This window comes from Dreissena polymorpha, chromosome 3 (assembly GCF_020536995.1).
Source record: "Dreissena polymorpha isolate Duluth1 chromosome 3, UMN_Dpol_1.0, whole genome shotgun sequence".
In the NCBI taxonomy this organism is placed as follows: domain Eukaryota; kingdom Metazoa; phylum Mollusca; class Bivalvia; order Myida; family Dreissenidae; genus Dreissena; species Dreissena polymorpha.
The window spans coordinates 1,459,209-1,485,417 of NC_068357.1; the positions used below are offsets into that span (position 1 = coordinate 1,459,209).

The 26,209-nt window shown below is 37.7% G+C and overlaps 2 protein-coding genes across 12 annotated transcripts in view; one reads left to right on the plus strand and one right to left on the minus strand.

The window, feature by feature from the left end:
- Positions 1-135: 135 nt before the first annotated feature.
- LOC127872730 (activating signal cointegrator 1 complex subunit 1-like) lies at positions 136-25,582 on the minus strand. 6 transcript variants are annotated; one of them, XM_052416101.1, is made up of 10 exons: positions 25,499-25,582; positions 20,942-21,054; positions 18,467-18,676; positions 16,708-16,886; positions 13,318-13,454; positions 5,592-5,664; positions 5,477-5,517; positions 3,482-3,606; positions 1,351-1,427; positions 136-792 (listed from the first exon to the last, which is right to left on the minus strand). In XM_052416101.1, the coding sequence occupies exons 2-10, from the start codon at positions 21,045-21,047 to the stop codon at positions 676-678; spliced, it is 1,065 nt and encodes a 354-aa protein (XP_052272061.1). In that variant the 5' UTR covers positions 21,048-21,054; positions 25,499-25,582; the 3' UTR covers positions 136-675. The 6 variants fall into 6 exon arrangements, with proteins under 6 accessions (XP_052272061.1, XP_052272057.1, XP_052272058.1 ...); XM_052416097.1 differs by lacking the exon at positions 5,477-5,517 and adding an exon at positions 4,950-4,990 and having other exon boundaries at positions 25,499-25,581; XM_052416098.1 differs by lacking the exon at positions 5,477-5,517 and adding an exon at positions 5,178-5,218 and having other exon boundaries at positions 25,499-25,581.
- The window catches only part of LOC127872722 (uncharacterized), a 33,117-nt gene continuing 32,311 nt past the window's right edge, over positions 25,404-26,209 (plus strand). For 3 of the 6 annotated variants that reach the window (XR_008045751.1, XR_008045752.1, XM_052416077.1), the window contains exon 1: positions 25,412-25,437. The gene's annotated coding sequence lies outside the window, so the exon portion shown is untranslated. Of the gene's footprint in view, positions 25,438-25,570; positions 25,649-26,209 lie in introns of those variants that run through there. The other 3 variants (XM_052416080.1, XM_052416078.1, XM_052416079.1) reach the window with 3 other exon arrangements.

Below are 26,209 nucleotides of genomic sequence, written 5' to 3' on the forward strand. Positions count from 1 at the left end.
TGTGATAAAACATTTAAAAAATCAATTCATATTATAAACAAAACCAAAATGTAAGGACACAAGCATCAAGGAACAAGTAATTATGTATAAAATAATACACAGTATTAACTGTATCTTTCAGTTAATGTAAAACCATAAATTTGAATATTTAATGTCTCCTTCACACATACAATTAAGGGCAAAAATTACAAATAATGATTTGATACCGAAATGTTAAGAAATGCAATCCCCTTCACTTTTTTACTCCACTTTTCAGATTACAAGTTTTCACACTGTCTAGAATTGTAATCAGTCATTGTTCTACACTGTTTGCTAAAACTTCCAGTTGAAAAAAATGATCTGGGCCATGCTCTGTGAAAATGGGGTTTAATGCATGTGTGTAAAGTGTTGTCCAAGATAAGCCTGTGCAGTCTGCATAGGTTAATCAGGGACGACTCTTTCCGCTTTTATAAAAAAAAATGTTTCAAGAAAGTCTTTTCTTGGCAAAACTCTAGTTTAGGCTGAAAGTGTCCTCCCTGAATAGCCTGTGTGGACTGCACAGGCTAATCTGGGATGACACTCTATGCACATGCATTAAACCCCTTATCACAGAGCGCAGCTTATTTGTGTTCGATCAGTGGTCACAGGTAAAGCAAATCAGCAAATAAGTTATTATGTTTATTCCAGAATTTCACATCAAGTAAGTCTGATTGATCCTGCACAAGCGTAATATCCTTGTGGACCAGTTCTGTGTCTCTGGGATATGTGAACAGTGTCCACTGTATGGGAACCAAATTTGTAATCCCCAAATTTCTGAAATAAGATACAAGGAACCATGTTCAAATAACATGACACTGTAAAATGACCTCAGGAAAAATATACAACATGACAAGGAAGTTGTCTGAAATAATCAATATATCAAAGGCCTTTATTGTGATGCAACATTTCTATTACCAAAATAAGCTATTGGATTGAAGGTTCAAGCAAGCAAGAGTTCTTTATCCATCAGGGTAATTTCTTCCATAAAACATATCAATTTGTATTAGTAAAAGTATAAGCCAATATCTAACCTCCTACAAAAATGACCAAATACGATTGGCTTAGAGCGGTAACATGCCCATGGTCTATTTTCCATACAACCCAAGTAATCAAGTAGTCGGTTGAGATATAGTCGTTACACAGTTAGTAACTGATGGTGTATGAGATATACACCCTCAGTACTTTTCAAAGCTCGAGTATGGTATAAAATTACTAAGGGTATATATCCCATACACCATCAGTTACTAACTGTGTAACTAATAATACTGAATAGTGCTGCAGTTGACAGCCGATGTTTCACAGTGTTCATATTCCTACAGTCAAATAGTGTACCTTTAGCAACTGCACCGCACTGAATGATTCTCTCTCTTTGCGGCCCTTCTCCCGGGGTTGTCTCGCCTCAGTTGTCCCTAACAACAGAAACATGAGCCTTGCCACACATGTGACTTGCATCCCCACACGACTTTGCCAGCTATCTTCAGGGAACATAACTAACTAGAGATTAGATAACTGGTGATAAAAAAGGTGTCTTGCATATCTTCATTTCATGGTTATGACAAATTTTACATTTCAATTTAAGTCAATGAAAATGTGAAAGAAATTCACTCAATATCTCAGGGCTTTTTTTCCTTATGTCCGAATGGCCGTTATCACAAATTTGGGAACTTTGCGACTCAAGTTTGTACAATTTCCAGAAGTTTGTGACTAAAATTTTCAAATTTCAAGAAGTTCACGACTAATTTTTTTCACTATTTTGAACAGTTTGCGACGCATTTTTTTCACAATTTTGAACAGTTTGCGACGCATTTTTTCACAATTTTGAACAGTTTGCGACTTTTTTTTCCTGCCCCAAATCCAATGTCGTAAAACGCACTACGGAATACGAAAAAAAATTCACTCTGAAAAAACCTGCCTCAACATCCATTTTTTAGTATGAGTTTTGATAATATAGAGGTATTTATACACAATTTTGACATAAATATTACCATTATTATTTGGAAAAAAAAAGCCGACAACCAATTTAGCATAAGAATTCCCACGTATATTTTAGTATATTTAATGTACCCGGGGTACATTTAAGTATACTTGTATCTGGGATACATTTAAGTAGAACCTGAAATGACAATTACCAGTCGAGCTATATTAAGCAGTTAAATCTCCAATTATTTCGTTGCAGTTCAGGTCTTAAGTTTTATTTTTTTAGTGGGTTTAAATAAGATTTTATGCATTTATTTATCTTAAAATTGCATCATTATAATGGGGTTAAAATAAAGTATATTTTTAATATATAGTTTTTTTATATTAAAATAGATAATACCTCATCATTCATGACGCAATCATTTTGCCCTTTGAAAGGTCTTAATAAAGAGGATAAAGTACATAATGTAATCATAATTTGTCACAAACTTGACTGATTTTCCCAAACCACTTTGCCTGCTATGTCATAGGAAAAAATAATCCTTTAACACTTAGATACGTATTTTAACGAATTTGTATGTAGTCCCTTATAAAGTTACATTTAATTTAATTTACTTTAATTTAATCTAGATTCAATTTTTAAAGGCTTCCTTTCCATACTTTAGATACTGGTATGCAGCAAACAGCATAAAACCTGAACAGACTGCGAGTTTCTCACAGGCTGTTCTGGTTTTATGCTGTTTGCACATAGCCATTTTCACTTTGCTTCTGAGTGGGAAAGGAATAACTGATGAATATGTGGATCACTTGGGATGAAACAACTGTCCTGCACAACCAAACTTCATAGAGGGGACAGAATTAAGTTTCAAATATATCAATTGAGATATGTGGAAGTTGTGAGCTCTACAAACTTATGCCAACAGACTGACTAATCCATAGACAACTTGACTCCAATATACAAATAACTACACTGCATATTAAATGTGTACATGTATATTTTTTGTCGTTAAGGTGCTCCTATCAATCTTAACCCTTTGCATGCTGGGAAATTTGTCGTCTGCTAAAATGTCGTCTGCTGAATTTCTAAAATTTGCCATTTCTTCGATTTTTTTCAAAGAATACTATCAGAATAGCAAACAGTTTGGATCCTGATTAGACGCCACGTTCTGTGGCGTCTCATCTGGATCCAAACTGTTTGCAAAGGCCTTCAAAATTTGGTTCCAGCGCTTAAAGGGTTAAACCAATATGGGCCTCGCTCTGTGAAAAGGGGGTCTAATGCATACGCGTACTTTTGTCCCTGATTAGCCTGTGCAGTCTGCACAGGATAATCAGGGACGACACTTTCTGCTTTTATGATAGTTTTTGTTTTAAAAAAGTCTCTTCTTAGCAAAAATCCAGTTTAGGTGGAAAGTGTCGTCCCTGATTAGCCTGTGCGGACCACCTGATTAGCCTGTGCGGACCACACAGGTTAATCTAAGAAGACACTTTATGCACATGCGTTAAACCCCTTTTTCACGGAGCACGGCCCATATATTTCTGCATTCACCAGTGGGGTCTTTTCTGAACAGCGTGTTCATCACAGTCACGTGAAGTTTGACCCGTTCATAATCCCTCTGCATCAGACCTGATGTGGAAAAGCGGTCTACAAGACGATCTGCTATGCTCTGTAGTCTATCAAAGAGAACACATTAAGGTAAAGGCAGACAATATTAGCATCATTCTGTAAAAACCGGGCTAAATAAGTGGATAGAAAGTCGTCCCACAAAACAATCCATTTTCATGAATTTTTCTTTCAAATTACATCTCTTCTAAACAAACATTCCGTCAAGTCGGAAAATGTCATATCGGATTAGCCTGTGCTGACTGCACAGGCTGGTCTCTGTTGACACTACGCACATGCATTAAGCTGAGTTTACTCTGAATGCGTCTCATATATAGGATCTATCGAAGGGATGATAAGCTATGTTTGGTCATCTATAACTGAGCAAACAAATGAGGTGAGGGCAGATATAATAAAGCATCTATCAACAAGCACAACCCCCTATTTACTCTAGCTTTTAACCCTTAACCACTTGGATACGTATTTTGACGGCTTGTCGTCCATTAAAAAGTTATATTTAGTTAAAGACCTTTCTTACTAAATTCAAATTTAAGGCTTCACTTCAAACCCTTAGATACTGATAAGCAGTACTTGCAGGCTGTTCTAAATTTATGCTGTTTCCACATAGCCATTTTCACTTTCTTTCTGAGTGGGAAAGGGTTAACAGACAGCATTGTGAGCTGAGGGCAGACAATTTAGAAGATATATCTACAAGACAGCTGAGGGCAGACAATTAAGAGGATATATCTTCAAGACAGCTGAGGGCAGACAATTAAGAGGATATATCTACAAGACAGCTGAGGGCAGACAATTAAGAGGATATATCTACAAGATGATCAGCAAAGTTTTACGGTTTGTAACAGACAACAAGCAGGGCAAAAAAATAAACAAACAAGTTTTCTACAAGACAATCACTCTGAAAGTGTGCACAGAAAACCAAGCCAGGGGTTACTTCTTAGAGAATGGCCGTTTACCACAATTTTGAGAAGTTCGCACCTCAAAAGTTTAATCTTTTGAGATGTTCGCAACTCAAATTTTCACCATTTAAAAAAGTGTGCAACTAATGTTTTCCCCATATTGAAAAGTTCACAGTTAATCTTTTGCCGATTGTGAAAGGTTTGTGACTCAATTTTTCACAATTTGAGAGGCTTCAGGCCCCTTTGACAGGAAAATAAGCCTTGTTATCTGAACAAATCTATACTTGAGCTTTGCTATGGGAAAACAGGGCTTAATGCAGTCAGCAAAGGCTAATTAGAGAAGACATTATTTTCCTGCTTGTATCGTAGTTTTTGTTGAAAGTTCGAGAGTTAGACGAAAATAAATTTAAGGCAAAAATATGAGCTAATTCTTCCAATTCTTCTGAATGTAATGTGCACACATTTTCCTGCCACTAACTCCACCACTCCTACTGTACCTGTCAGTGTTATCCAAGACCTTAGCGTAGAGAACATCAACCTCTGATGGGTCATCGTTCATGTACTACTACTGTACCTGTCAGTGTAATCCAAGACCTTAGCGTAGAGAACATCAACCTCTGATGGGTCATCGTTCATGTACTACTACTGTACCTGTCAGTGTTATCCAAGACCTTAGCGTAGAGAACATAAACCTCTTACGGGTCATCGTTCATGTACTACTATACCTGTCAGTGTTATCCAAGACCTTAGCGTAGAGAACATCAACCTCTGACGGGTCATCGTTCATGTACTACTGTACCTGTCAGTGTTATCCAAGACCTTAGCGTAGAGAACATCAACCTCTGACGGGTCATCGTCCATGTACTACTGTACCTGTCAGTGTAATCCAAGACCTTAGCGTAGAGAACATCAACCCCTGACGGGTCATAGTTCATTTACTACTGTACCTGTCAGTGTTATCCAAGACCTTAGCGTAGAGAACATCAACCTCTGACGGGTCATCGTTCATGTACTACTACTGTACCTGTCAGTGTTATCCAAGACCTTAACATAGAGAACATCAACCTCTGAATGGTCATCGTTTATGTACTTCTGTACCTGTCAGTGTTATCCAAGACCTTAGCGTAAAGAACATCAACCTCTGACGGGTCATCATTCATGTACTCCAAGCCTTTCAACTGTATGTGCAGAGGACCGTCCTTCAGTATGGGCCTGCAATGTGGTGAATAAGTTTTAACCCTTTACCACTTAGATACATATTTAACACTTAACCACTTAGAAATGTATTTAACACTTTACCACTTAGATACGTATTTAACCATTTACCACTTAGATACATATTTTATCGCATTTGTAGGCCCTGAAAAAGTTAAATATAACTTAAGAACTTTCTAACTAGATTCATGTTTTAAAGGCTTCATTTCCAAACCTGAAATACTGATGAGCAGCAAACAGCATAAAACCTAAACAGACTTGCTGTTCTGGTTTTATGCTGGTTGTAAAAGCCATTTTCACTTTGCTTCTTATGGGAGAAAGGTTTAAGCATTGTTTGGAGCCTATTTGAGCCTCATTCTGGGCAAAGTGGGCTAAATGCACAAGCGTGAAGTGTTTCCTATATTAGCCTGTGCATTCTTTTTTATCCCACTTTTACAGCAATTCGGTTGATTAAAGCCCCGTTGATTAAATATCATATAATCAACGGCAGGAAATGACTAAAATATTTCGACAAAATGACGTCATAAATCCAGTGAAATTATCCAGTCAAACTAATTTTGTTTAAACAAAAAGGTTAACAAAATAAAAAGTTGGATAAATAGAATAATAGATAAGTGCTTTTTGTTTTCTAAGCCTCGCATGATAAACCTGATCTATAATCAACACTATAAACTATAAATTCTCTATTTACAGTTTTACACACCTTGATTGCTATCAGATCCAAATGATGCTAGGCACAAGCTAATCAAGGACAGCACTTTCTGCTTTTATGGATTATTTAAAAGAAAGTCTCTTCTAAATGAAAATCCAGTCTAGATGGATAGTGTTCTCTAGCCTGTGCAGACTGTGCAGCTATCTAGATGGATAGTGTTCTCTAGCCTGTGCAGACTGTGCAGCTATCTAGATGGATAGTGTTCTCTAGCCTGTGCAGACTGTGCAGCTATCTAGATGGATAGTGTTCTCTAGCCTGTGCAGACTGTGCAGCTATCTAGATGGATAGTGTTCTCTAGCCTGTGCAGACTGTGCAGCTATCTAGATGGATAGTGTTCTCTAGCCTGTGCAGACTGTGCAGCTATCTAGATGGATAGTGTTCTCTAGCCTGTGCAGACTGTGCAGCTATCTAGATGGATAGTGTTCTCTAGCCAGTGCAGACTGTGCAGCTATCTAGATGGATAGTGTTCTCTAGCCAGTGCAGACTGTGCAGCTATCTAGATGGATAGTGTTCTCTAGCCAGTGCAGACTGTGCAGCTATCTAGATGGATAGTGTTCTCTAGCCAGTGCAGACTGTGCAGCTATCTAGATGGATAGTGTTCTCTAGCCAGTGCAGACTGCAGCTATCTAGATGGATAGTGTTCTCTAGCCAGTGCAGACTGTGCAGCTATCTAGATGGATAGTGTTCTCTAGCCTGTGCAGACTGTGCAGCTATCTAGATGGATAGTGTTCTCTAGCCAGTGCAGACTGCAGCTATCTAGATGGATAGTGTTCTCTAGCCAGTGCAGACTGCAGCTATCTAGATGGATAGTGTTCTCTAGCCTGTGCAGACTGTGCAGCTATCTAGATGGATAGTGTTCTCTAGCCAGTGCAGACTGTGCAGCTATCTAGATGGATAGTGTTCTCTAGCCAGTGCAGACTGTGCAGCTATCTAGATGGATAGTGTTCTCTAGCCAGTGCAGACTGTGCAGCTATCTAGATGGATAGTGTTCTCTAGCCTGTGCAGACTGTGCAGCTATCTAGATGGATAGTGTTCTCTAGCCTGTGCAGACTGTGCAGCTATCTAGATGGATAGTGTTCTCTAGCCAGTGCAGACTGCAGCTATCTAGATGGATAGTGTTCTCTAGCCTGTGCAGACTGTGCAGCTATCTAGATGGATAGTGTTCTCTAGCCTGTGCAGACTGTGCAGCTATCTAGATGGATAGTGTTCTCTAGCCTGTGCAGACTGTGCAGCTATCTAGATGGATAGTGTTCTCTAGCCTGTGCAGACTGTGCAGCTATCTAGATGGATAGTGTTCTCTAGCCAGTGCAGACTGTGCAGCTATCTAGATGGATAGTGTTCTCTAGCCAGTGCAGACTGTGCAGCTATCTAGATGGATAGTGTTCTCTAGCCAGTGCAGACTGTGCAGCTATCTAGATGGATAGTGTTCTCTAGCCAGTGCAGACTGTGCAGCTATCTAGATGGATAGTGTTCTCTAGCCAGTGCAGACTGCAGCTATCTAGATGGATAGTGTTCTCTAGCCAGTGCAGACTGTGCAGCTATCTAGATGGATAGTGTTCTCTAGCCTGTGCAGACTGTGCAGCTATCTAGATGGATAGTGTTCTCTAGCCAGTGCAGACTGCAGCTATCTAGATGGATAGTGTTCTCTAGCCAGTGCAGACTGCAGCTATCTAGATGGATAGTGTTCTCTAGCCTGTGCAGACTGTGCAGCTATCTAGATGGATAGTGTTCTCTAGCCAGTGCAGACTGTGCAGCTATCTAGATGGATAGTGTTCTCTAGCCAGTGCAGACTGTGCAGCTATCTAGATGGATAGTGTTCTCTAGCCAGTGCAGACTGTGCAGCTATCTAGATGGATAGTGTTCTCTAGCCTGTGCAGACTGTGCAGCTATCTAGATGGATAGTGTTCTCTAGCCTGTGCAGACTGTGCAGCTATCTAGATGGATAGTGTTCTCTAGCCAGTGCAGACTGCAGCTATCTAGATGGATAGTGTTCTCTAGCCTGTGCAGACTGTGCAGCTATCTAGATGGATAGTGTTCTCTAGCCTGTGCAGACTGTGCAGCTATCTAGATGGATAGTGTTCTCTAGCCTGTGCAGACTGTGCAGCTATCTAGATGGATAGTGTTCTCTAGCCAGTGCAGACTGCAGCTAAGTGACAGGCTAATCTGGAACAGCCTTTAACGCCCATGCTTTCAAGTGACATTATGCGCATCTAACAGTATATGCTATGTTTATAGGTGTCTATCGCAATTATGCACATCTAACAGTATATGCTATGTTTATAGGTGTCTATCGCAATTATGCGCATCTTACAGTATATGCTATGTTTATAGGTGTCTATCGCAATTATGCGCATCTAACAGTATATGCTATGTTTATAGGTGTCTATGGCAACCGTTGTTTATTTTTGGTGTTTACACATCACATACACTTAAATTTGTTGATGCAGCACCAACATTCTAAAACAATATCTCGGAAAGAGAAAAATAATGCATTTGAATATAAACCATACTTTCGTTTGACAACTGATCATGCATGTACGATGCGAATCTAAATTTAGTTTTAGTGCAGATTCGTTCATACGACACACGAACACTAACTCCGATCCTAATAAAAAGACAGTTCCGCTAGGATTAGAGGACTGTACAGTCATGCAAAATATTGAATATAATAATTTTTTTTTATAAAGAACTGGTAGCAAGATGAGTTGCAGATCATTGGTCAGTTACCACCTTTTAACTAACTCTTTTGACCTGGGGTTGTATTCCAGAAGCATCTTAAGTTAAATTTTATTTTTATCATTAAATTGGGAATTTTTCTTCAGTGTTTCATTTCATACTGCAATAGTGAGGCATCGAAAATTACATCAAAATAACATCATTATGTCAGTGTTATTTAAGGAATACCAAAACAACATGCATGTCTTTATTTAGTAAAGATGTGCAAAACATTGTAATTTTGAAATTAAGTGAAAATATTTAAGAAATCACTTAAGATGTTTCTGGAATACGACCCCAGTTAATTCTTTTCAGCTCAATTCAACACCGAAAATGCGCATAATATCGCTTTAAGCCCAGTATTCCCAGCACATGGCTTCTTTATTGAAGATGAAAGTTTCAATCAACTCTGTAGGCCTCACATTTGCAGTAAATGTTTTATGCTTTAATGAAATCTTATTGATTTCAGGCAACCATTTAAATCAACTGTTTGCATCTGAAATATGCTGTAAAGGTTTTCTTGGTAATTTCAAGCATACTTAGTTAAAGAGATAACTTCAATAAACCTGTGTTAGTCAACAAATATGCGCAAAACATTTTCAATGATTTAAAAAAATAAAATAATAGTGATTGTAACAGTCATTGTTGCCTGATATCTCCTGCTCAGTGAATATAAGCTGGCGGTATTTTGTATGCTTGTATTGCTTTAAGATGCTCTCTGATAGCAGTAGTGAATAAACGTTAAAATCAATACTTTTTGGGTCTTGTGTAAGAACCATCCAACTTAGGGCGGAGACACTAATTAATATAAATAAGCAACATTACATCGGCGACAAAGATAAATTCTTTACATTTGCAGAATCAATAAACTGTGTAATTTAAAAAATGACTGGATTAACTCCGTATAAAAACGTTGACATGTATGGGGAGGAAAGTTCCTATTGGTGTGTGATGACAAAATACTTGTTTAAACTTGAAAATAAATAGAGTCCTGTTCTGAGAAAACTGGCCATAATGCACTTGTTTAAAGTGTCATCCCAGATTAGGCTGTGCAGTCCGCACAGGCTCATCAGGGACGACTCTTTCCACTTAAATAGTATTTTCCGTTTACAGGAAGTCCCTCTTTACCGAAAAATCTAGTTTAAGTGGAAAGTGTTGTCCCTTATTTGCCTGTGTGGACTGCACCGGTCGCACATGCATTATACCCAGTTTTCTCAGGACAAGACACAATTCATCGGATTAAACATCGACAGCAAGGATCGAACAAAAGCCCTTCTTTGAAGACGAGGTATTTGACATCTATGAACGTTACATCTTTCAGATGATGGAAAAAAACACGATATAACCACACAACAAAAAAAAACAAATATAGTGATGCATGATATATTTAAAATTGCTTTCTCGTCAAACCATTTTCATAAGTTCAAATCAACACATGGTTGTACAAGATATTAATTCAGGTCATGCATTGATTTATTTGTATTTCCTTGATTTGTAATTCAAAGATCTTCATAAAACAAGATTAAACATAACATTATTATACAACAATACCAGTGAACAGTTGAGAGAATCCCAAATGGGTAATGAGAACATACAAAAGAATACATTCAGGATGGATTAAAACCGGGTTCACCAACTTCATAGGTAAGCTGATCAATGCAAAGCTTGGAGGGTTCTAAACAAATTTATCACAATTTCAGACCTTAGCACAGTGTGGTAGTGGATATAGTGCCGTCTAACAAGCAGGAGGTCACAGGTTTGACATCAGGTAATGAAAACTGACTCTTCAAAAGCATTAAGCCTCAGGCTTCCTATGCAAAAATAAAAAGGTTTAATCCTTTCCTAGATACATTTTTTGACATGTGTGTAGTCCCTTACAAAGTTACATTTAATTGCAGTGTTTGACACTAACCAATCTCAGAAAGGAGTCCATGGACTCCTAACTTTTGAAATTGAGCAGTCCGGACAGATTTCAATACGTCCAACAATTAAGACACTTTTTTATTATATCATATTTTCGGCTAATTACACATGTCAGTCCATGAAATGTTAAATTTTTATTGAATGTTTGTTTTCAGATAGAAGTTGAATGTGACTGCTGTTCAACATTTGTTATATCACATTGCATAATATTTAACGGATTCCAGTAATATTTAAGTTAATAATTTACTTAATCATTGTAAGATTTCAACATATTCTTTTATCTATTATGCATTATGATTGCTTGTTTAACCTCGATATTAGGGTTAAAAAACATTCTCGGAGCCTTCTGTTTTGTTAGTGTTATAGTAACTTAATCACATCGTAAGTGTGTAACAACCCTATATTTCTCATTGCTTTATATATATTCCTTATAATATTTCCAAGAACGTGGAAATTGAGAAACACAATATAATTCCATTTTTTTTTTGTAATTTCATCATTGGGTTTTTACACCATGAAAACATGTTAAGACAATATTTTGCATGCAAAGCACACTTTCCACGAGGATTACACCCTGTTGCCATCATCAGACTTTTAAGCAACTTGCCACGATTTATTCATGGAGGAGTACACGGTAAGAAACGATTAGTGTGGTTGGTATGCCAATGCCTACAATCTGCAATAAACCACTGAAATCATCAATTAATAGTGACACTTGTCATTCACACTCAAATGATTCACAGCCGGTCCGATCTTCAGTACCTTGGGGCCATAAAACGTACAATGTGTAAAAAATTCGGGTATTGTAATGATTTTTATAGTAATGAGAAATTGTTTGGCGAAGCTAATTTACTACAGCAAAATCAGTGAAAAAAATGGCCACACTATTCATAATTTGCATGTTGCCCTATTACTACACGCACAGGCATTGACAGGGAACCAAAATAAAACAAGAGCAACGCGTAACAGGTGCCACGCTCGGCTACGGGTGCAGTTTTGAATAAATGAAAGCTTGTCAGATCTTTTTGATTTTTTTTGCGTTCACAATGACCTTGACCTAGTGACCAAAAAATGGGTGTGGCGTATAGAACTCATCAATGTGCATCTACATATGAACTTTCAAAGTTGTAGTTGGAAGCACTTTGATTTTAGAGCGAATGTTAAGGTTTATGTTAAAGTTTTATATTAGAGGTCACAGTGACCTTGACCTTTGACCTAGTGACCCAAAATTTGGTGTGGCGTGTAGAACTCATTAAGGTGCATCTACATATGAAGTTTCAAAGTTGTAGGTGGAAGCACTTTGATTTTAGAGCCTATGGTAAAGTTAAATATTAAGAGGTCACAGTGACCTTGACCTTTGACCTAGTGACCCAAAAATTGGTGTGGCGTGTAGAACTCATCAAGGTGCATCTACATATGAAGTTTCAAAGTTGTAGGTGGAAGCACTTTGATTTTAGAGCCAATGTTAAGGTTTATGTTGAAGTTTTATATTAGAGGTCACAGTGACCTTGACCTTTGACCTAGTGACCCAAAAATGGGTGTGGCATGTAGAACTCATCAAGGTGCATCTACATGTACATATGAAGTTTAAAAGTTGTAGGTGGAAGCACTTTGATTTTAGAGTCGATGTTCAAGTTTAATATTAGAGGTCACAGTGACCTTGACCTTTGACCTAGTGACCCCAAAATGGGTGTGGCGTGTAGAACTCATCAAGGTGCATCTACATATGAAGTTTCAAAGTTGTATGTGGAAGCACTTTGATTTTAGAGCCAATGTTAAGGTTTTAGCACAACGCTTACGGCAGACAGCTGACGGCGGACAACGAGCTAGCTATGACAATACCTCGGGTTTTCTCTGAAAACGACAAGCTAAAAATTTGGATTCTTTTGTTTTTGTACATGTGTTCAAGCAGAATGATTTGTGGCACATTTTTCGGATCCACAAAAGTTCGGACATTCTGATCTTGTGAACAAATAAGGAAATCAACTGATTTTTTTTAAATTCTAAGATGATTTTAAAGGAGTCCGACGGACACCCCTGACGCAAAAACAAGGAGTCCGAGTCTCATTTTAAGGAGTCTCGGACTCCCGGACTCCTTTTAGTGTCGAACGCTTAATTGAAGACCAATCTTACAAGATTCAAGTTTTTACCGCTTCATCTCGAAACCTTAGATACTGATGAGATGCAAACAGCATAAAACCTGAACAGACTGCGAGTGACTCGCAGGCTGTTCTGGTTTTATGCTATTTGCACATAGCAATAGACACTTTGCCTCTGAGTGTCAAAGGTTTAAACTATACCTTAGCACTTCCTCCAGTGTGGACTGAAGCATATCGGTGGCTCTTTGCACTTCTTCCTCATTGAGCAAAACAAGGCAGCCTATCGTAAGGTGCAACTTGCTTGCGTTCTGGAAAATACTGGCGTCCACCCCTCGCTCCTGCAACCATGGTAACAAATTAACTCAGTGTTATGTGAAGTTATAATATGACATAAAACTTTGAAGGACATTTGCAAAAATCAAATACAACTTCATTTCTTAATTTTTGTGCATTTTTTTCATGTCCCACATGATTTTGATAGTATTTCCATAAAACTGCTTGTGGTGTAAATAATGTTGACTGTATTTATTTTTGTCTACTTTGCCGGTCTGTACTTTGCTTATTTTTATTTTTTAACAAATATACTTCATCCTTCAAAGAACTGATACAGAGCCTACACATTGTTTAAGAAAATTGACAAAATCATAAAAATAATTTAATTATTTATGTATTTATTTTGTCTATGATCCCTACAAGTAATATATGTTACATGGGAGGAAGTTATGTACCATGCTTCACATGTGTAATTTTGAGTCCTCACGTTATCCATGATAAATTTTCATCTTGTAACGTACAGAAAACATTTGCTTTGTTTACCAGTTTATGTGGATAAACTGTATAGTAAGCAAAAAAGTGCATGTTTAATTAAAATTAATTTCACTGCAATAACAAAATGTGCATTTGTTACCCAAACTGGGTCAATTGTTGCAGAGCTCTACAAATGAATTATCTTTGATCATATATAAGTTAGTATTTAAACACACTAAAACCCCGTATGAACAACAAACTATGGCTTATTATTGAAGCTTGAATGTAAATCAAAGTAAAATTTAGTTCACAAAGCATGTTACCTGGCTTCCAGTCTACACCAAGCCGCTTAAATTCACTAGAAAAGTAACTCAAAATAAACACGAGTTCCACAGTCGGAGACATATATTGCTCCCCAAACAGGGCTTTGAACTAGTGACCCCAATTTCAATAGAGGTCATTTACTGTCCAAGGCCAATGCACATATTAAGTATCAAGCCAATTGGTCGATTCGTTGATGAGTTATTGATCAGAATGGATTTTCCCACTTATTGTGACAGTGACCATGACCTTAAACCTAGTGACCCCAAATTCCATAGGGGTAATCTACTGTCTTAGGCCAACACATATGGAAAGTATCAAGCCAATCCTTCAATTCCTTGATGAGTTATTGATCAGAAACAATTTCCACACTTATTAAGACAGTGACCTTGACCTTTGACCAAGTGACCCCAATTTCAATAGGGGTCATCTACTGTCCAAGGCCAATGCACATGTGGAGTATCTAGTCAATCGATTTATTCATTGATGAGTTATTGATTGAAAACAATTTTCACACATACTGTGGCAGTGACCTTTGACCTAGTGAGCTCAGTTCCAATTCAACTCAATATATGTGCATTTTTTGTGCTGATCAGTTGACTTCAAAAGAATGTTCAATAAAATAACGTCCAAAAAGGGGTGGAAATAGGCACTGAACCAGTATACAATTTTCTATTGAGTCATTTTTAGTTATTCAGCTATAAACGCCGGAGTAAAAACTAAACAAGAGAACCGCATAGAGGGTGCCAACGCTCGGCTGCGGGTGCAGTATTGAATAAATGAAAGCTTGTCAGGATGATTTTTTTTATTAGAGGTCACAGTGACCTTGAACTTTGACCTAGTGACCCAAAAATGGGTGTGGCATGTAGAACTCATCAAGGTGCAGCTACATATGAAGTTTCAAAGTTGTAGGTGGAAGCACTCTGATTTTAAGGCCAATATTCAGGTTTTAGCATGACGCGGACAGCGGACGAGCTGACTATGACAATACCTCGGGTTTCCTCTGAAAACAGCCAAGCTAAAAATACTACAGTGAGAAGCATTGATATTTTTCACTGATTCACTGTGTGTTCTCATTTTAAAATTATGGCATATTTCCTGGTATTGCAGTAAAATTCTCTAGTAAAACTCATGTAAACAAAAATAGGAAAAACATGAAATATAAAGAAAATATGTTTGTTTCAATAAATTATCTACCGTTTTCCATCCTTAAAATTTCCTACCCCATCACAATCCCTGAGAACATTTCCTACCCCATCACAATCCCTGAGAACATTTCCTACCCCATCACAATCCCTGAGAACATTTCCTACCCCATCACAATCCCTAAGAACATTTCCTACCCCATCACAATCCCTGAGAACATTTCCTACCCCATCACAATCCCTGAGAGCATTTCCTACCCCATCACAATCCCTGAGAGCATTTCCTACCCCATCACAATCCCTGAGAACATTTCCTACCCCATCACAATCCCTGAGAACATTTCCTACCCCATCACAATCCCTGAGAACATTTCCTACCCCATCACAATCCCTGAGAACATTATCTACCCCATCACAATCCCTGAGAACATACCCCATCACAATCCCTGAGAACATTTCCTACCCCATCAAAATCCCTGAGAACATACCCCATCACAATCCCTGAGAACATTTCCTACCCCATCACAATCCCTGAGAACATACCCCATCACAATCCCTGAGAACATACCCCATCACAATCCCTGAGAACATTTCCTACCCCATCACAATCCCTGAGAACATACCTCATCACAATCCCTGAGAACATACCCCATCACAATCCCTGAGAACATTTACCCCATCACAATCCCTGAGAACATCTACCCCATCACAATCCCTGAGAACATTCCTACCCCATCACATTCCCTGAGAACATACCCCATCACAATCCCTGAGAACAGTTCCTACCCCATCACAATCCCTGAGAACATTTCCTACCCCATTACAATCCCTGAGAACATTTCCTACCCCATAGAACATTTCCTACCCCATCACAATCCCTGAGAACATACCCCATCACAATCCCTGAGAACATACCCCATCACAATCCCTGAGAACATCTACACCATCACAATCCCTGAAAACATTCCTACCCCATCACAATCCCTGAGAACATACCCCATCACAATCCCTGAGAACATACCCCATCACAATCCCTGAGAACATACTCCATCACAATCCCTGAGAACATCTACCCCATCACAATCCCTGAGAACATTCCTACCCCATCACAATCCCTGAGAACATACTCCATCACAATCCCTGAGAACATTCCTACCCCATCACAATTCCTGAGAACATCTACCCCATCACAATCCCTGAGAACATTCCTACCCCATCACAATCCCTGAGAACATACCCCATCACAATCCCTGAGAACATTTCCTACCCCATCACAATCCCTGAGAACATTTCCTACCCCATCACAATCCCTGAGAACATTCCTACCCCATCACAATCCCTGAGAACATCTACCCCATCACAATCCCTGAGAACATACCCCATCACAATCCCTGAGAACATCGTTTTTGAAGTCTGTAAAAGCATTCATGATCTCTGCAGTATTGAACGGCACGGAGACAAAGTGTGTAAAGGCCGTCTTCTGTCGACCAGAGTCCAGCAGCACTTCTATGCGTGTCTTTGCAGATATAACGCCCATACGCTCGTGACCTTGGATCACTAGAGAGATGCAGACAATAACAGTCATACTGGGTTATGCATATACAATTACCAACTGATAAGTGGGTTATGCATATAACATTATCAACTTATAAGTGGGTTATGCATATAACATTATCAACTTCAAAGTGGGTTATGCATTTAACATTATCAACTTATACATGTAACATTATCAACTTCAAAGTGGATTATGCATATAACATTATCAACTTTAAAATGGGCTTTGAATATAGCTTTATTAACTTCAAATAGGGTGTAACATTATTACCTATGTGAAAAAAAAATCTGATAAAGGGAGAAAACTCAAACTGAACTTTTGAAATGACCAAAAAAAATTAACCCCCTTTGTATTTTTTTTTTTTTTTTTTTAAATCTATTTTTAGTCGTGGCGACCTTGACATTGGAAATATTGACGTGATTCTTTCATGGGACACACCGTCCCATGATGGTGAACAAATGTGCCAAATGATTTTAAAATCTCACAATGAATGACATAGTTATGGCCAGGACAAACTCATTTATGGCCATTTTTGACCTTTGAACTCAAAGTGTGACCTTGACCTTGGAGATATCGACGTAATTATTTCGCGCGACACACCGTCCAATGATGGTGAACAAATGTGCAAAATGATTTTAAAATCTGACGATGAACGACATAGTTATGGCTCGGACATGCTCATTTATGGCCATTTTTGACCTTTGAACTCAAAGTGTGACCTTGACCTTGGAGATATCGACGTAATTATTTCGCGCGACACACCGTCCAATGATGGTGAACAAATGTGCCAAATGATTTTAAAATCTGACAATGAACGACATAGTTATGGCCCGGACATGCTTATTCCGCCAGCCCGCAAGCCCGCCAGCCAGCCAGCCCGCCAGCCAGCCAGCCCGCCCGCATTCGCATTCGCCAATCTAATAACCAGTTTTTTCCTTCGGAAAACCTGGTTAAAAATCATGAATATAACAGCTACTTTGTGAAACAATATCAAATGTTCAATTTAAACATGAACCATTGAAATAAAATACCTAAATACTTTACAAAAATCAATACTAGATGCTCTGAATCACTCACTGTTAATAAACCAATAAAAAAGACTAAAAGTACCAAACTGCTTCTAACTGCTTCTGAACCACACTGCTTCTAAACCAAACTGCTTCTAAACCAAACTGCTTCTAAACCAAACTGCTTCTAAACCAAACTACTTCTAAACCAAACTGCTTCTAAACCAAACTACTTTGAAACCAAATTGCTTCTAAACCAAACTGCTTCTAAACCAAACTACTTCTAAACACATATATAAGCCTTGCTCTGGCAAAAAATACTATATGCATGTGGGTCAACTATCATCCCAGATTAGCCTGTGCAGTCTGCACAGGCTAATCAGGGACAACACATTCTGTTTTTATAGTTTCTTTTTAAGAAAGTCTCTTCTCAACAAAAATCCAGTTTAGGAGGAAAGTGTCGTCCCTGATTATTCTGTGTTCACTGCACAGGCCAATCTGGAACAACACCTTTTGCACATTCCTTAAACCTGTTTTTTCCCCAGAGCAAGGCACATATACAAAAACATGCCTACCAATGTCACCCTCCTGACCCTGTTTGGGAATTTTAATCTTTGTCCTAGTTTCAGTCTCCAGGCGTTTTTTTGACTCTCCTTGTCGGCCAATCACGAACTTAAAGAGGGCGCTTGGTGCCTTCACCAGAGTGCGAAAGCCATCAGACGTTTCCTCAACATTTGACTGATCCAGGGCACAGATTTCGTCATTATAATCAGAGATGATACGTTCTTGAAAAATAGAAATGTCAACAAAAGATAATATAATACTAATAATGATTAAGTTCTTGATAGTTTACATGTTTAGGATCTAAGTGCTTGTCTTCAAGAAATAAATTCTCTGTATTTAAATGATACACAAAAATAAAGATAAACTAAATATAAACTCTTAATGTATCCTTGTTGACTTTCAGTCAGTTTCAATGAGCTTTCAGCAAATGAAATCTTTATTCTGGGCCAGCGCTTTTGATTTGCGGTAAGATAATAATTGCAATAATTTTGCTGAGGCATAATTTATCCTGGACAAGTGCACAGAAAATGTAAAGGCAAAGACTTTAAAGGGTTATTTTTCACAAAGAGTTGGCAAGGCTTGCATTCAATTAATTTACAAACCCAACCAAAAAGTAAAACACAAACCAAAATATGTTCATTTCAGGTTTCATCAATACTGAAAACATATCAGGGCTATTATTCTTCTTTAGCATCGGCCTCATAACGGCCCCAGGCCCTTCCACCAATAGAAAGGCCCCTTTTCCAAAGAGAATTTCTTTTAAAATGAGGCAATTTTTCCCAAATTTCAAGCTTACTTTGGGAAAATTTTCCCCCTCACAGTTCTTTTAATTTTTTTTTTTTACCCAGAAAAAGGCCAGGCACTTTCCCCAAATCAAGAAAAAAGCCCTGCATGGATATGGATGCAATTTAAATCAATTGATCTTCAGTAGAAAAATAAAGCCCAAGGTTTATTTCCTCATAAAAAACAAACAACAAAACAAACAATAAAACATTAAAAGTTATAAAAAATCCTTACAATTTGGGGTTTTATATTAAGGGATGATATGGTAATGATTTGAAGCCAACCTCAGGGGGGTTTCTAGCCATTTTGGGAAAAGGCGTCTGGTAATATTGTTTTTTTAATCAATAAAAGTGGCAAATTTGTGAATTATTTTTATCAAAAAAAGGACTTAATTAAAGTAAAATATTTTGTGGGATATTTAAAAAATAAAGTTGGGATAAAGTGTCTAATAATCAAAAGTCATAAGAGACTTCTTTCTTAAAAAAAAATAATTAAATAAAAATATGATTTTTTTTTTTTGGAAATTGGGAATTTACAAAAAAATTTGTTTGGAATCAGGTCCGTTTGCTTTGAGATCTGGTCCGTTATACTTACTATTTACATAGCAGAAACAAGAGTGCCAAACTGTCACAAGATACGCCCGCTTGAATGTTTTAGACAACTTCATAACTTTACCATTTGAGTGGCAAAATGATTTATTAAAAAAAAACTAGAGCTTTGTCACTGAATGTGACTTATACCCCCATACCACTTTGACGCAGGATAAAAAGTTGTTTAAAAGTTTCGGATGAATACAATTTGAATTAGAGTCCGGACAAAGTGGCGCCGTTGAAAATGCACTAATTGACCCTATGACCTAGTTCTTGACCCGACATGACCCATATTCGAACTTGACCTAGATATCAACTAGATGCAACTACTGACCAAGTTTCGTAAAGATCGGATGAATACAATTTGAATAAGAGTCCGGACAAAGTGGCGCTGTTAAAAATGGACTAATTGACCCTATGACCTAGTTTTTTACCTGGCATGACCCATATTCGAACTTGGCCTAGATATCAACTAGATGCAACTACTGACCAAGTTTGGTGAAGATAAGATTTATACAATTTGAATTAGAGTCCGGACAAAGTAAAATGCACTAATTGACCCTTTGACCTAGTTTTTGACCCAGCATGACCCATATTCGGACTTGACCTAGATATCAACTAGATGCAACTACTGACCAAGTTTGGTGAAGATCGGATGAATACAATTTGAATTAGAGTCCGGACAAAGTGGCGCCGTTGAAAATGCACTAATTGACCCTATGACCTAGTTTTTGACCCGGCATGACCCATATTCGAACTTGGCCTATATATCAACTAGATGCAACTGCTGACCAAGTTTGGTGAAGATCGGATGAATACAATTTGAAATAGAGTCCGGACAAAGTGGCCCCTTTGAAAATGCACTTATTGACCCTATGACCTAGTTTTTGACCCGGCATGACCCATATTCGAACTTGGCCTAGATATCAACTAGATGCAACTGCTGACCAAGTTTGGTGAAGATCGGATGAATACAATTTGAATTAGAGTCCGGACAAAGTGATGCCTTCCGCCCGCCGCCCGCCCGCCGCCCGCCCGCCAAGGGGTTTCACATAATACGTCCCGTATTTTATACGGGCGTATAAAAACCCTGAACCTTTTTTTTATTAATACCTGTAAAGTCTTCTTCCTCCGCAGCATTGACGTCAGTATGCAATACTGGATTCTTTCTATAACATCTTTTACCAATTTTAATTATCTCTGGCCTAAGAATATCCATTGAGCATCTACAAAAATGTAAACAAAATAAGCAGAAACAAAATACTAATCTATAGCCAGTTTTTGTGTGTGTAAATCTTGGACCAAATTGTGTCCCCATTCCAAAGCTATATAGGTATGTTTTTCCTCCAAACTGACTTTTTAAATATAGAATAATTACCAATTGAAGCTTTCCCCCCAATGTTTAATAAATCACAATATGTCATCTCACGGTGCTAGGGCGATTACCACAACTATTCAGCTTACCGTCAAAATTTTATACTTCTGACACAAGCACCGTATCGTTCTGATGAAAAGAAACATGGCGGAAGAAGAAATATCATGTAACCGGATGACAAAATATTTTATTATAAGACAATGCAAAGTGATTGCCACTTGCAAAGCACTCCACCAAATTTCTGAACCAATATGTCGTCTATTTAAAAGTTTACCAGTCGTAAAATATTTAGCATTTCAACAAACTGCCATACGAACCTGTTTGTTTCAATAGCTCTTAAAGGCCTATTTTTTAGTGAAAACATACATCACTTACATAAACATCGATGCACCGCGCAACACAAATTATGAGCACCGAATTTATATTCCGTGTAACTGAAATTCGTGGCACCGCTTACTTCTGCACATGGTTTTAAATGATGTGCTAGAACCAGCCATCATGAGCTGAATTTATTTACGATATTCTTCCATTTATCAAAGTTACATGTCCCACCCAGAATGGCATGCTTGCACTGAAAAGGTTGATAGGGATCGATTGTCTTGCTTTCCAGTACATGGAGGGCACATGTTTAAGTCTCATGTTTCAATTTATCTATTGTTGTGGTAAAATACAATCATTATTGATAATTTCAGTCATTTTTTCTAAACTGCTATTTTCAAATAATTTCTTTCTTGATGAGCTTGCTGTTTGGTTTTTCGTTTCTTAGGAGCATGTTCAAGATTGTCATGAAAGGCTGAGCGGCACTGATCATTTGGTGTCTCTTTGACAGACGTCGAACTAGTACATGCCGGTTGACGGTCGCCTGGAAATGCGCTGGAATCATCTTCAGCACCAGGAGGAAAAAGTCTCCTTTCCTTGGTCTTCGGCTTGTTTAACCATAAATTTGAACGTCTCTTCCTTCTGAAAGAAAAAAGATCAGAATAAAGCGGTGCCACAAAATCATAAAGATGCAGTGCTTTTAGGGACATTGTTGAGCGGTGTTCATATTTCTATAATGTCAGTGTTGAGCGGTGCATACTTACTAACACGTGTAAATGTAAAAATCACAGGTATATTCATTAAAACATGCCGTAATGTGTTGTAAATTCATTCTTCTACCATAAAATACTGTTTAACAAAAAAAATCTTTCATTTAAAGGGTTTAAAATCTGCAAAAATACGATTTTTCGCGTCTTGAATGTCACTTCTTTCACGACATGCTCAAACTGTTTATACTATTTTGAAGTTAATAGAGACTCAATTTTGATGCAGTAAACGGCAATTAGATGTAAAATATATACTTTGTTCGGTGGAATATCATTTTATTCCCAACTTACCTTCTTTTCTCTTTTTTTTCATTGATATCTGGACTCGCCAAAAAGTTTGCGGCCATGTTTTTTGACAGAAGGATACGGTGCTTGCGTCAGAAGTATAAAATTTTGACGAGTAAGCGAAATAGTTGTGGTAATCGCACTATCACCGTGCATCTCCTTATCCACCTCTATGAATAGAACCTTAACAATTAAATGACAAAATGCATATATTCTCAATTGTATATATTTTTGAGTATTTGCAAGCAAATAACTACAACTAAAGGTCACAATTTTATTCAAAACAGTCTAAAGGTTGCTGCCCCATACCCAAAGAGGTGACATTAAACATTGTATCTATTGTTTTTAAAAACATTTAGCTCTGCAGAATATTTCACACTTTTATGCTTCTTTTTATATAAATAACAATTCAAATGCCGTTCAAGGATAAATACAAAAAAAATCCTAATAAATTAATATTTTGAATAACAATTATGGCTGACAATAAATTATATGCAAAACTGAAAATATACTAAGCACATTAAATAAAGTCTTTGATTAGAAGGTATTTTTTATCTTAGTCACAAAAAACATTGTTTAACGACAGATAATTTGACATGAAAGTTTTTTATCCCCACGCTTTTTGAAAAGCGTGGGGATATTGTGGTTATCACCGCCGTCTGTCGGTCTGTCCGTCTGCCCTGGCCACTATCTCCTCCTACACTATAAGCACTTGAACCTTGAAACTTACACACATGGTAGCTATGAGCATATGTGCGACCCTGCACTATTTGGAATTTTGATCTGACCCCTGGGTCAAAAGTTATGGGGGTTGGAGCAGAGCAGGGTCAAAGATTTTCACTCATTTTTATGTTATTTTACATTAACTTCTTCATTTCTGCACCGATTTACTTCAAATTGATACTGAACCTCTCATATGACAATACGGTCAATCTCAACTATGCATGGCCCCATTACAAACCCTAGGGCACCCCGCCCACATGGACCACACCCACCCAAAATTGCCTTTTACTATAATTTCTTCATTTCTACACCGATTCACTTCAAATTGATACTGAAATTCTCTTATGACAATACGGTCAATCTCAACTATGCATGACAATACGGTCAATCTCAACTATGCATGGCCCCATTACCAACCCTGAGGCGCCCCACCCACATAGGCCACACCCTCCCAAAATTGCCTATTACTATAACTTCTTCATTTCTACACCGATTCACTTCTAATTGATACTGAACTTCTCTTATGACAGTGCTCCAGCTAGGCCTAAATCGAAGGGCGCCGCGCCCTGCCCTCCCGAACCTCCGCCCTGCCCCCCCGAACCTCCGCCCTGCCCCCCCCCTCAAAAAAAAAAAAAAATAATTTTTTTTTTTTTTTTTTTTTTTTACATATGATAATTCATAAATCTCTTATTACATTGTAATTAGTTTAATCCTCATTGTAGACATTATATTTGAATGGTTTAATAATAATGGGAATAATACAATTATTTATAACATATAAATTAACATGCAAATAAAAGCATTCCAGAAACACCCGCGCGCTCGAACGTGCCCTTTTCACAAAATACTGCGCGTCGAAAGTGCCCTTTTCACAAAATACTGCGCGTCGAAAGTGCCCTTTTCACAAAAAAGCCACCCTGCCCTTTTCAAATTCTAGCTGGAGCACTGACTTATGACAATATCTCAACTATGCATGGCTCAATAACCAACCCTGGGGTGCCCCGCATAAATAGGCCACACCCACACAAAATTGCCTTTTACTATGATTCCTTCATTTCTACACCGATTCACTTCTAATTGATACTGAACTATTCTCATGACAATACAGTCAATCTCAACTATGCATAGCCCCATTACCAACCCTGGGGTGCCCCGCCCACATAGGCCACACCCACCCAAAATTGACTTTTACTTAACTTCTTCATTTCTACACCGATTCACTTCTAATTGATACTGAACTTCTCTTATGACAATACAGTCAATCTCAACTATGCATGGCCCCATTGCCAACCCTGGGGCGCCCCTGGGTCAAACATGCGACGTGGAGATACGCGTCGGCCTCTGCCGCGCCATTTCTAGTTTAAATTTATTTTCGTTCATTGTTGTCTACTGTAAAAACTCTAGCAAAATATGCACTTAATAGCAGTAAATATGAAGTAATACATCTCAAAGTAGGGCTTGATTGGTCATTGTGGGCTTGGGTACTTCTTACATACATGTACGCGTACCCCTGGTAAGTATACTTACATGTACCCCTGGTACGGTAAATATACTTAAACATAGGCTCCCTCTGGCTCAAAATTTTCTGTAGCCAAATTTACCTTTTTATGTCTTTAATTCTTATTATTTAGGAAATTTTATGGGTAATTATGTAGAAATCCTTGTAGCCAAATTGAATTTTTTGTAGCCACTCAGAATTTCCTTATTTGTAGCCATTGGCTAATTTGGCAAATGACGGAGTAAGCCTGCTTACCTGGTCGATATTAGACTGTACTTGAGTTGTATTCCCGCCCCCAATCTGATGTTATAAAACGCGCTATCGATTACGGTAAAGCGATATTGTTTATCTTAAACAAACTTCTCTTAATTAATTTGAAAAAAAATATCCGACAACAACAGTGATTTAGCGTTAAAATTCCTAGGTATGTTTTAGTATATTTACCGTACCCGGGGTATATGTTAGCATACATAAGACTAAGAGTACCCGTTGTACATGTTAGTAGTACCCGAGCCGACAATGACCAATTGAGTCAAAGTAGGATATTTTGTCAGAGTGGCATTTTAAATAGCACCGTCACAGAATAGTAACGGTAATACTACAGCTTTAAGACAAAGACATGATTCCATAACATTATTGTAAGGTAAAATGTAATTTAATTATTACAATAAAATGATAAACAAAGTCATATATGATTGAATTACCTCTTTTTGTTATTGATAATATGACAGCCGGTGTTGACCCTGACTTGTTACTAAATACACTTCCGGTTACACCGGAAAATTAATCCGCGCATGTCAGAGGGAGAAAAATCGACATATTTTTGTTTTCATTGTAAACAAAAACTGGTAAAAGTAATTTATTTTGTTGCGGGATTCATTTTATAATTACAAGTTATATTAAATTCTGTTGGGGCATGAAGACGATTTAATATATTCTCATGTTTTGCAGAGATTTTTCTTATAAATGCATTAGTAACCAAATGTATCAAAATGTCACCCTTTAGCGTTGTGGTTTCACATGCATACAAAACGAAAGTTGATGTGTTTACAAAAATAAATAGGAAGGCTGAAAAAGAAAACATGGTTTTGGTTCTAGTTTTATCTTTAGTGTCGAAGCATGTACATTCAATCCGAACTTTGAAAAGCGATTTCTGATATGTTTATTATGGTTTATGGACGTTTTGTGCCACTACCAGTTCGTGCCACTGATATTTGTGCTGAAAAAGGGTAGACGTTTCGTCCCACTGATAATATATAGGCGGATAGGTGTGAATAATGCCGTATATCTAGGTGTGAATGATATTGGGTTGTTAATAAATGTAGAAAATTACAACAATTTTGACAATTATGATTATAAATAACAAACAAATAAAATGATTTATCGTTAGTATACTAATATTTGTAAATAGTGTA

Excerpts from the sequence above, each read along its gene's own strand:
- LOC127872730 (XM_052416101.1), bottom strand. The coding sequence starts at position 21,047 with ATGGATATTCTTAGGCCAGAGATAATTAAAATTGGTAAAAGATGTTAT. Across the intron at positions 13,455-16,707 it reads TTCTCAGGGATTGTGATGGG|GAGCGAGGGGTGGACGCCAG; the intron begins GTATGTTCTCAG and ends CCATGGTTGCAG. Across the intron at positions 3,607-5,476 it reads GTCTTGGATAACACTGACAG|ACTACAGAGCATAGCAGATC; the intron begins GTACAGTAGTAG and ends TCTCTTTGATAG.